This window comes from Danio rerio, chromosome 14 (genome assembly GCF_049306965.1).
Source record: "Danio rerio strain Tuebingen ecotype United States chromosome 14, GRCz12tu, whole genome shotgun sequence".
Lineage (NCBI taxonomy): Eukaryota > Metazoa > Chordata > Actinopteri > Cypriniformes > Danionidae > Danio > Danio rerio.
Window position 1 is genome coordinate 30,884,435 of NC_133189.1, and position 12,412 is coordinate 30,896,846.

A 12,412-nucleotide genomic window follows, 5' to 3' on the forward strand; every position below is an offset into this window, starting at 1 on the left:
CTAATCCCTTTGATGGGTTTACCTTCCGAAGTGATGGCATCGAAGGGATTAGGGCAGGGGTCCTGGAGGACCACATCTCTCCCAAGTGTAGATCCAAATCTGCTTCAACACGTACCTATAGTTTTCAATCAAGCATGGAGTGCAGAGTTGTGGCCCTCCAGCAACCTTTAACCCTTGACAATTTTGACACCTGTAGATTATGAATAAGCATAGGATAGCATAGGAATGAAAAAAAATATTTTCATTGCACCAGACATGAATAGCAACAGAGTCTTTTGTTTTGATTCAAGAGTGTTATTGAGTCATATATTCACACTTTTTAATCACACTCAGGTTTTCATCCAAAGATGTGATTTAGATTTATGCACAAAACTGGAACTCTGCATAAAACATTCGCAAATAAAGCACCGTTTCCTTCCATAGAGTCAAAGAGAACAAAATTGTCACTTTCTGATTAACTGGTGCCAAATATCAAATAGGAAATGGAATTTGCTGCAGATTTAGACCCTTTTTCTTATATAATTAATTACATGTGCCCCAGTAGACGAAGACAAAACTCATTAAACAGTCATAACGGCTATTGGGAGTGCAAGACTCCTCTTTGGGAGTTCAGTTTGGTTAAGGAATTTTATAATGATCAAAATAACATTTTATATATGCAATCCCTATCTCCTATCGCACCTTTTGTTGTTGTGCTGGAATTTATTCTGTAAGTGTGTTGCCATCATAATTTATGCACATTATTTTCTTATTGGAATTTTAAAAATCATACTCAGTTTTATTTTATAAACCTATTATTGAAGATTTTAAAACAAAATAAGAAACCTTTAAAAGACCATAATAGAGGCACTTTAATACATATTTCTGATTCTATTCCAAACAAAGGAGAAGTTGCTCTAATTTTTCATCATAACTGAATGTCTGTCTGCAGGACTCTTCATCTGCAGGGCACTGGCAGGACTGATTTCTCCCTCTGGTACGCGGACATCCAGAAGGCTGCAGGGGGGAAAGGAAACACCCTGAAAGATCAGCAGCTCAGCAGAAATGACATTCCCATCATAGTAGACAGTTGCATTGCTTTCATAACCCAATATGGTGAGAAGAGAGACTGATTCATTTCCTTCTGATTTTTTTAGATTCTTGTTTGCCTAAATCTTCTATTAGATGTACATGAAAAATTAGCTGATTTCAAACTCTGCCACAGGTCTGGGTCATGAGGGTATTTACAGAAAAAATGGTGCCAAGTCCAGAATCAAGCTTTTGATGGAAGAGTTTCGTAAGGACGCCCGCAACGTAAAGCTCCGTATTGGGGATAACTTCATTGAGGACGTGACGGATGTTCTGAAAAGGTTCTTTCGGGAAATTGATGACCCTATATTCATGGCTGACCTCCACCCCTTCTGGAAAGAAGCTGCCAGTGAGTACAGTATTCAATTGAATGTTAAAAAAATTTAAATATTATGGGTTGTTTTTAACATTATGTCTGCTACAGGGGGAGTTCACCCAAAACGAAAGGCTTTGTCTTTATTTAGTCTTCATTTACTTGTTGACTTTATTTCTTCTGTTAAACACAAAAGTGTTTAATATATATTTGTATAACATATAAGTGTTTAAAATATATAAAAATATATTTTTAAGAAAGTTGAAAAAAATATTGAATTTTTTTTTTCTATGGAAGTCAGTGGTTACAGGTTTTCAGCTTTCTTCAAAATGTCTTCTTTAGTGTTAAACAGAAAAAAGAAACTCATTAAGGCTTGGATCCAATTTTCATTTGTGAACTACCCCTTTAAATTTATTTGAAGCCTGCTTATGATAGCAAACGGTATTGTCATTTTATTATAATTTGCAATATGTTTTTTAAAATGTTTTTTTTATTAGTATACATTTTTTTATTAGTATATAATTATACTAATATATACTGTATATTTAACTAGTATTTATTTATCAGAAATACAGCAAAACAGTTATATGGTGAAATAATTTTACTATACTATTAAACAGCCTTTTGTGTGTGTGTGCGCGTGCATGCCAGTGTGCATGCTTTTTTAGCATCAATATTGCAGTATTTAAAGTCACATAATTCTTCAGAAGCTATAATATTATAACTGTCAATATACATTTATAACCTGAAACATTTCCTATAAGAAACATTTCCAATTTGAAATGTTTAATTTCAGTAAAGAGTTGTTAGCAACTATGTTGCTTAATATATACAGAAATATGATTATATACAGACATCATGATTCATTCTGTTTGTTGTTGTTTTTATAATTTCCATTTTTAATAATACATAATTACATTTCAGCATCAATTATGCAAATTGACAATGTATTTGCATTTTTATTTACACAAGTAAAACAAAAATGTATTTCATAGCCACAGTTGTGATGTTGAAAACAAGCCCAAATATTCAAATGAATGACAACAAACACAGAATTGTCAGATTGTCTCAGTGATTTCTTGTGCTTTACGCAGAGATCCCTCTGAAGACACAGCGCTTGGATCGATATAAAGAGCTGATTCGAGGTTTACCACGGGTCAACAGAACCACTTTAGCAGCGCTCATCAGTCATTTGTACCGGTGAGTAACTTTATTGTCCTCGCGTCGGTTTTTTGTGAATAATAGCTCCTTCAACACTCCTTTTCTTTCCATAGGGTTCAGAAGTGTGCGGATCTGAATCAGATGTGCACTAAAAACCTGTCCCTGCTTTTTGCACCCAGCCTGTTTCAGACTGATGGCAAAGGGGAACATGAGGTCAAAATCATAGAAGACCTCATTGATAACTATCTCTATATATTTGATGTAAGTGGATAACTTCAAAGTTGTATGATGTTATAGCATATGTTTAAGAATCTATTCACAGAATATTGTGCCAGTAAGTGGTACAAAAATACTTTTGAAATTGTATGTTTTGATTAATATCTGTGAATTTTTGAAACATTTTTGCTAGTAATTGTTTTTGATTGTTTTGTGTTTGCTCAGGTTGATGAAGAACATCAAACGCAGATTGATTTGGAAATCAGTTTGATAACCACATGGAGAGACACACAGGTACAGTATGTCTTTATAATATTGATTATATTTATTTAGCATTATTCCTTTTGGAAAATCATTAATAGCATTTTTTTAGAAAATGACAATGTTTTGATCTGTTGTGATTTAAAATATCAAGGTTATTCCACCAAATATAGAAAGATATAGAAACATCAAAACATTTATCATATAAATATGTATAAAATAAGACATATATTTTTTATGATTTATTATAAAATAACATACTTATTTTACTATTTATTATTTAATGCAAAAATTACTTTTTTTGTTGTCGAATCTCATTTGTAGTTTACTGAAAAAATAAACAAATATTTAGTGCTGTTTAATGATAAAAAAAATTATAAAATAATAAAAAGCAAAATAAAAGTTTGTTTACTTGATAATTTTGTTTATATTGCAACATTTTTTATTATGTTGATCTAAATACATACATCCATTTTTAAATGAATAAATGTATAAAAGATATGTATTTATATTTATATATAAACTATCTATAACATACAGTTTTATATACAATGGACATGGAAATGTGTCAAGATTTTTTAAAAGCACATACATATCTGTGTGCATTTATATATACATAAATATATACAGTAAATATGTATATAAAGTTAATAAAAAAGTTGTGATTATTCATTAAACAACAATATTAGATTAATATTTGGCTTTATTTTTTGCATAAATGTAAAGGATTCCATTCATCTTTTGATAACTGTCTTAAACCTAATGTTTGTCTTGGAGAGTGTTAATTATGTTCAAATAATTAATTATTTTTTCCTCTTGTTGTTGTTTTTCCAGCTCTCACAGGCTGGAGACCTGATCATTGAAGTTTATCTTGAAGAAAAGATACCAGATTGCTGCATCACTCTGAAAGTAGGCAATTAAACCTGTAAAAAAGCCTGTTCTTTTAAAAATGTTATATATATATATATATATATATATATATATATATATATATATATATATATATATATATATATATATAGATAGATAGATAGATAGATAGATAGATAGATAGATAGATAGATAGATAGATATATATATATATATATATATATATATATATATATATATATGTATGTAAAATAATATCTGACAACCTCATAGATAGAATAATAAAGTCTGACAAGGCACACCAGCACATAGATGGCATCAAAGCTAACATATAAAACATTTTATTGTGGAAAGAACCTAATAAAACATTTAAGTAGTCTGCTTTATAACTGTATGTGACTTGAGTTGCTACTCCACAATATAAGCACATGGTGGTAGATTCAAACCATTATTGCATACCACTTGTGTGAATTTATTTTCATTATTTTCCCCCACAGGTGTCTCCCACTATGTGTGCGGAGGAACTGACCAATCAGGTGCTGTATATGAGGAACATCCCCGCAGGAGAGAAGGATGTGTGGATGACCTTTGAGGCCATTGAGGATGGAGAGCTCGGTAAAAACCAAATACACATTCGTTTAAGCAGTCACTTCTGAATGACTAAATCTCACTTTACAGTCAACAGGTTTTTTTTTTAAAGCTCTGTGTTAATTATTGTCATTTGTGCAGAACGACCTCTTCACCCCAAAGAGAAGGTTCTGGAACAAGCCTTACAATGGTGTAAAATGGCTGATCCCAGTTCAGCATATCTGGTGGTCAAGAAAGTGCCCAGAGGAGAAGCTATAGACATTTTCACAGGTGAAAGCACTTTCATTTCAGCTGATTTCTTTCCAGAAAAAAGTGTCTGTCATTTGATCATGTTATCATGAAGATAAAAAATGTTTAAAGCCATTCATGAGTTTGGCTCAAAGTTTTTACATTTATCATGACTACTTTGTTTTATACAAGTTCAAATATTTTGTATAGTCTCTTCGCTAATTTAGGATGATAAAATGCTTCATGATTATGTATTTGAATAATATTTAAAATTATTATATTTACTATTTAATTATATTTATTACTGTATGTATCATATTTAAACTATTTATATATTTAATATACATTAATTTATCCTTGTGGTAAAGCTGAAATTTGGCATAATTTTTACAGTACTCAGGAAATTATTCTTTTCGATGTTAAAAGCAGTTGTTCTGCTTAATATATATCTGTGGAAATTATTTTACGCTAGGACTGTTGATTAATGAAAAGTCTTCAAAAGAAATAAATGTCCTTAATTTAGAGGTTTTTTTCGCTCTTCCTTTCAAAAAAGACAAGGAAATCTGACTTCAAACTGAATGAGATTGAACCAGTAATAATAATAACAACAATAAAAATAAAAATAATAATAATAAAGAAAGAAAAAATTATTTAATAACAAAAAGTAAATAAAATAATGTCATTTTGGAATATTGCTAGACAACGTTCATTCATCACTTTTATTGCTATTTAGTCCCTTATTTATCCGGGGTCGCCACATTGGATTGAACCGCCATTACTAGACAACATCTAAACCTAAAACTCTAAAACTATTTGTTGTTGCATTAAATAAATATATATTTTTTTTTTCTGTGTTGTTGCTGGATTTGACCGGTTGTTTCTTTCATAGCCTATAAGAGTGAAATCGTCAAGTCTGGAGTGCTGAAGTGTCGGGAAGAGCCGCCCAAACTCTTACAAGGAAACAAATTCCAGGAGCGATCTTTCCAAATTAAAGACCACAAATTACTCCTGATGAAGGACAAAAAAGTGTGTATTCTTTCCTTTCTCTTTTTATTTGAGGAAAAAATAAGTGAATAAGCTTGAATTTGTCATGGATTACACCATAAAGGATTAAAAACAAAACTGATTTCCATTGTTGTCCTTTTAATAAGCAATAATAATAGAGTTCTACATTACAGGCTTCTGTAGAAAAAAACAGACAGTCTGAAGTGAAAACAAAAGTTGTAAAGCATTTCATTGTTCCCATTTCACAGAGCAACAAGCCTGAGAAAGAATGGCAACTGAAGACCTTAAAGATTTACATGGGGATCAGAAAGAAGCTCAAACCTCCAACTAAGTAAGATGCCTGTTTTCACTTCCTTTTTTTGTCAGTTGATATAATGTATTTGTTGTAAATAATGACTGTGCTTTCCTGCAGATGGGGATTAACAGTACTGTTGGACAAACAGCAATTGTAAGTGTTATATGTATATGTGCTATACTGTAGAATTAAATCTGTTACCCCATTCGAAATTGTGGTAGAGAATGAATCCAAAAGGAAACAATACTTTCTTAAAGGAATGGTTCACTCAAAACTGAAATTTCTGCCATCATTTACTTTCTCTTTACTTTTTCAAAACCTATTTGATTTTCTTTCTTCTGTTGAACACAAAAGAAAATCTTTTAAAGAAAGCTGGAAACCTGTAACCATTGACTTCTTTTACTATGATAGTCAATGAGTACAGGTTTTCAGCTTTCTTCAAACTATCTTTTTTTTGTCTTCGCCAGAATAAAGAAACTCTTAAACGTTTGGAGCTTGAGAGAGAATAAATAGTAATTAAATTGTTTTCTTTTTGAAAGGAATTTTATATTAAGGACTGTTTTGTTTTATGATGCCTTGTAGTATACCAATTCAATTGGTTATATCAATATAAATAACTGTGATTGCAGTTGTAACACGCTACATAGATATTTGATATACTTTTTCCCCTCATTGATCAGTTGCTTGAATCTGTGCATTTAAAAAAAGCAATAAACTGCATTTTTAATCTCATTTAGCATTACACAGCCTTTAAGATTTATCTATTAAAAATGAGACCCATTTTTCCCACGCCTGTGGCCGCTTGCTTTACTAATCCTGTCTGACACTGTATGTGCTTTATTTGATTAACAAAATTTGTAATATTAAAGGTTTATTAATTTATTATTTTACAAAATAACAAAATCCATAAATAATGTACATGATAATTCATCATAACTTTTATTTATACATTAATGCACATATGATAATGTGTATAGATAAAAACAAATAATTTTAAGCTGTATTACAATAATTGGTAGGAATGAAACCCTCTTTTTAAACATGAAATGTTAGGCAGCGTGTGAGTGATAATCACAGAGTGACACATCATATTATAAATTTATCTAATAACAGTCTGATTTAAAAAATACATCATTTTCATTCTTTTTTATTTCCTTAGCTCTGAAATTATAATGTTTTTTAAATATTTTCCCAAGTAATGTTTAAAATTATATTATATTATATTATATTATATTATATTATATTATATTATATTATATTATATTATATTATATTATATTATATTATATTATATTATATTATATTATATTAAACTAATAATTTTGTCCTCGACTGAAACTAGCTGTATTAAATTACTGTCAGTGATTTTCACTCTCTGGTTCTTGATGCACTGTATTTATTTGAAATCTATCTGCAATGTCTGTTATAAGATCTAAATCATTTGACCTCACAGGTACCTCAGCTGTTCCTGTGAAACTGAATTATGGGACTGGATGACCAATTTACTAAAAGCACAGGTACCGCCTAATTTACCTTAAACAATTGTGAATGTTTATGTAATAGTCCAAAGCTACAAATGAACATTATATTTTCTGCTTCAGAATGATGATCTGCGGCCGCCGGTGATGAGGCGTCACTCATCCTCAGACATCTCCAAGCAGAAGTTTGGCACCATGCCGCTCGTGCCCATCAGAGGAGAGGAAAGCAACACCAACTCAACCATGCTCTCTGCCAATCAGACTCTGGTACAACACACTGACGCCCTCTAGTGGATCAGGGCATAGGATGCATGCTTGTTTGTAGCTTTGATACTTTATCCGAAAGCGTGTTTTGTTTTATATGCACCTGAAAGCATAGCCTGAGTAATTTGATGCCATACTAAAACACTATGGCATGCCTGTTTAAGATTTAAAAGGATAGTTCATGCACAAATACAAATGTACTCAATATTTACTCACCCTTACGTGCAAAGTTGGTGACCAGGAGCCATTGACATACATAACACTGATTCCCATAACAGGAAAAATACATACTATGGAAGTCAATGGCAAACATTTTTCAAATTATCTTCTTTTGTGTTCAACATAAGAAAGGGACTCCAACAGGTTGATGAGTAAAAGATCATAGAATATTTTTTTTTGGTGAACGGTCACGTAATTTTTTTTATAATGTATTAGTATGTAATTTCATGCTTATTTTTCAGCTGCTAGTATATTTCCAATTAGCTGCTAGCGCCTATTCTTTAGGTATTATCTCTTGTGGTACTATTACCTAAACATTCTCTAGATACAAGTTGTTGTTTTTAGATAATAGTATTTAAATAAGGACTAGTAACTACTTTAATTTGAATGGTACTAGTGACACTTTTAATACATTTGCTGTTGAATTCTATTGGGATCTGTCTTTCAGATATCAACTGTTTAGATCTGTCAAGTTTTCATTTTTCTAGTGACTATTCTAGTGTATCATTTTAAATATTACCTGTAAGCATTTGTAAGATAACATATTGATTCATTTAATATGATTGTTTTTCATTAGATATTAGTAGTTATTCATTAGGCACTGGCAACAGTTTTTGTGATATACATTTTTATTGAATAGTTATTTAGAATGCACACAGGTTCAATTAAAAACCTTAGAACTATAATAATAAATAACAATAATAATAGGGTGTCACAGTGGCGCAGTGGGAAGCACGATCACTTTACAGCAAGATGGTCTCTGGCGAGCCTTTGCTGGGTCAGTTGGCATTTCTGTGTGGAGTTTGCATGTTCTCCCCATGATCATGTGGGTTTCCTCCGGGTGCTCTGGTTTCCCTGACAAGTCCAAAGACATGTGCTATATGTAAATTGGGTAAGCTAAATTTTCCGTTGTGTGAATGGGAGTGAATGGGTGTTTCCAAGTCATGGGTTGCAGCTGGAAGGGCATTCATTGTGTAAAACAAAAGCTGGATAATTTATTTGTTTATTTATAATCAATTTCACTGTAAAACATACAGAGCAACCCTAGATTTATAAAGGGACTTAGTCAAAAATAAAATGAATAATAATAATATTAATAATAATAAAAAAATTGACACTTTAGTGTTCTCATTATATGAACTAGTGACTTGTTATCTGCCTATTATTATGATACTGGCTGTTTAATTGTACTTATAAAGTATACGTTCTGCATGATCTTATTGTACATCCTTAATCCAACCCAATACCTAAATTAATTGGCAGCCGATTAGGAGTTAATTAAGAAAAAACTAATAGTTAATGGAATGTTAATAGAATAAACACAGTTAATAAATACTAGCATTTAATAAGTACTAGTATCTAATAAATATAGACTACTGTCTAGTAAAGAAGAGCTACTAGTATGTTATAGCTGTGGGGAAAAAAAGGAAATGAAGGAACACTGGTAAAACTCAATTGCTTAACTCTACTAGAGTTGTTTGTGTTTCTTTAAATAAAAAAAAATTATAAAATAAATAAAATTTACCATAGTTTTTGTTCACTGTTGTTCACTATTCTTTACTGGCTGTGAAACAAAGGCTTGATTTAGTGTTGACATCTTGTGGATGAAACTAGTAAGTGCAAAAACAGTCAAAGGCACAATTAGAAAAAAAAAATCAGGCAATAAGCATAGTCCTAGTTAATGTCACAACTAGTGTTTTAAAATATTCTTAGAATGTGTTTACACAACAATGTGTTAAAAATGGGAAAGCAAAATGACTTACTGTTGTGATAAATTAGTAGATAAATTATACATTTGTATGATTTTTAGAAAGAAGGTGTATGTACAAAACCGTTCAAATTCATATGAATTAACTACTAAATTAGCAAACCATAAGATAGTTATGCATTGGCATGATATTTGAAATGCTACATACTTTATTGTAGTAGTAGTTCAAAAAGCATACTGTGCTGAAATTAACATCACATGCACTGGTCACAATCCTTAACACAGATGCACTGTAAAAAATATCTGTAAATTAGCAGTTTTCCGTATTTTGAGATTCATGTGTTTATTTTTTTCTCATTTTTTAATGCTTTTTAAATTAGATTATGGCACCTTAATCTTTTTTCCAACAACCTTTGTAATATTAGAAAAGTTGTCTTTTATTAACATTTTTAATAGTTTAAAGTTATCTATTGTCTGGGTTGGTGTTGTATATTATGATACAAAAACCTTGTTAAACTGCCAGTACATCTTCAGCTATTTTACAAACTTATTTCTCTATACGCAGGGGCGGACTGGCCATCTGGCAATTCTGGCAAATGCCAGAAGGGCCGGACCAATTTTTAAATGTGGGCCGGTCAGTTTTTTTTTTTTTTTTTTTTAATATGTATTGTTTTTAAGTGCAGACAGCTTTTATCTCTTGCTAGATGCTATTATGTTGATGACAATAATAATAATAATTAATGTTAAGCATTTGGCCCAATCGGCAATTGCCGCCTGGTTTCAAGATGGGCCGACCCAATCCGAGGTTACCTGAACGTAATCAAAATCTGGCAAGAATGTCATATTATTTCATCATCTGTACACCAAAATTAATAGTGAATGTGCGTGTCTGTGGGTGGGGCTGTGTCGGTGTGGTAATTTGTGTGGCTACAGTGCCAGGGCTGAATTTTTGTCCCAGTCTGCCCCTGTCTATACGTATTATTTCTTAAGTCACAATAAAACACCAAAAGTCTGCAGAGCAGAGATCAGGGTCCCATATTGCTATTCACACTCATAAATAAACACTTGTGAATCACAAAATACTCAAAATGCAGATATTTCTTTACAGTGTGTATAAAAAGACTTTGGGTTTTAGCTTCACTTGTCTTTGTGTGTGTTTGTTTTTGCAGAGGAAGCTTCACACAAGAAGAGCACTCTCCATGTTTTTTGTAAGTATTTCTCTTTACCTGGAGATTATATGTCTTTAATGTTCAATTATTGCACCTTTGCCCACTAAATTGTTGCTGTTTCTTTAACACACTCAGCCAGAATTACTCCGATTACAGTGTCTTGTCTGAAGGTAAAAAGCAGGAGGTTTGGAAAGTATCAAATGACTTTTGCATCGAATAACTTTTAGAAGTGCGCTTTACAAAAGAGCCCGTACTTACTAGAGGAATTCCCTTTGACTTCCTCGGTCCTTCCCCCCATTCCTGTGGCTTTCCTGATATGACAGGATGCATTTGGAGGAAGAAAGGCGCTTCTGCATTGTTCTGCAACTGTAGCCTTAAGGGAGGGTTGTGTTTTTCGGGCCTCTGGTGTGTGTCCCTGCCCAGAAGCTTTCGCTAAGCAAATTGTCTGCGGGCTTCTTGCTTTGTCTTCAGTGTATTCGGCAATTATCTTGATGTTGTCACTCTGATAGTGAGACAAAAGTTTCAACTCCGAAAAGGAAGTGATTTGTTTTGAACATTGTCGAGGGGGGAATTTCGCTCGCTCTGCGTCACCACAAATACTGCTTTTGTTCACATAATGGTAGATCATCTAACCAGGTTATCTGTATGATTACGTATTTTGGTAAGATAATAGTCACCTGTGTGTTGGGAGTCTAAGAGCTCTGTGGTTAAAATGCTGATTTTGTGATGCTGTTTGTGGTCAGGACACTGATTTGCTTGGACTTGCACATTTGTGTGCACAAGAGTACTTGTATGGATGAAGTTTATAGCTTCCAAAGTTCTATTTAAAAATAGATAGCTTTATAGACTGGTCTGATTAGCTGAGTGATGTTAAAAAAAACAATTATTTCATATTTAAAAGTACATTTAAAATGAGTATTTTCACATTTATTTTTAGTTTATAGTTATAAATACAGTTGAAGTCATTAAACCCCCTGAATTATTCTGTTAAATGGAGAGCAGATTTCTTTAACACATTTCTAAACATAATAGTTTTAATAACTCATTTCTAATAACTGATGTATTTTATCTTTGCCATGATGACAGTAAATAATATTTGACTAGATATTTTTAAGACACTTCTGTACAGCTTAATGTGACATTTAAAGGCTTAACTAGGTTAATTAGGTCAACTAGGCAGGTTAGGATAATTAGGCAAGTTATTGTATAATGATGGTTTGTTCTAAGGACTATCAAAAAAATTTGAAAAATTTATTGACCTTAAAAATATTGACCTTAAAATGGTGTTTAAAAAATTGAAAACTGCCTTTTTTCTAGCCGAATTAAAACAAGTTTCTTTAGAAGAAAAAATATTATCAGACATACTGTGAAAATGTCCTTGCTTTGTTAAACATCAGTGGAAAATATTTAAAAAAGAAAAAAAATCAAATGGGGGCTAATAATTCTTTACAAGCCTGCATGAACCGGAAGTTGCAACAATTTTTTTTTGTATTGTCACACCGTATTTTAAAATTTTTTTTGTATTGTGACACAATACCTCTGACATAATCTGAGAAGAGCATTTTCAAA

General features: G+C 31.7%; 1 protein-coding gene across 4 annotated transcripts in view; it reads left to right on the plus strand.

Moving 5' to 3' along the window:
* Positions 1 to 12,412, plus strand: part of arap3 (ArfGAP with RhoGAP domain, ankyrin repeat and PH domain 3) — a 59,280-nt gene that overhangs the window by 41,210 nt on the left and 5,658 nt on the right. For all 4 annotated transcript variants that reach the window (XM_073921873.1, XM_073921874.1, XM_682220.9 and 1 more), the window contains exons 20-33: positions 932 to 1,095; positions 1,205 to 1,417; positions 2,476 to 2,581; positions 2,656 to 2,803; positions 2,984 to 3,052; positions 3,854 to 3,928; positions 4,387 to 4,504; positions 4,619 to 4,747; positions 5,595 to 5,731; positions 5,959 to 6,041; positions 6,123 to 6,158; positions 7,459 to 7,522; positions 7,607 to 7,750; positions 10,844 to 10,882. In XM_073921873.1, coding sequence (XP_073777974.1) covers positions 932 to 1,095; positions 1,205 to 1,417; positions 2,476 to 2,581; positions 2,656 to 2,803; positions 2,984 to 3,052; positions 3,854 to 3,928; positions 4,387 to 4,504; positions 4,619 to 4,747; positions 5,595 to 5,731; positions 5,959 to 6,041; positions 6,123 to 6,158; positions 7,459 to 7,522; positions 7,607 to 7,750; positions 10,844 to 10,882 — 1,525 coding nt within the window. The remainder of the gene's footprint in view (positions 1 to 931; positions 1,096 to 1,204; positions 1,418 to 2,475; positions 2,582 to 2,655; positions 2,804 to 2,983; positions 3,053 to 3,853; positions 3,929 to 4,386; positions 4,505 to 4,618; positions 4,748 to 5,594; positions 5,732 to 5,958; positions 6,042 to 6,122; positions 6,159 to 7,458; positions 7,523 to 7,606; positions 7,751 to 10,843; positions 10,883 to 12,412) is intronic.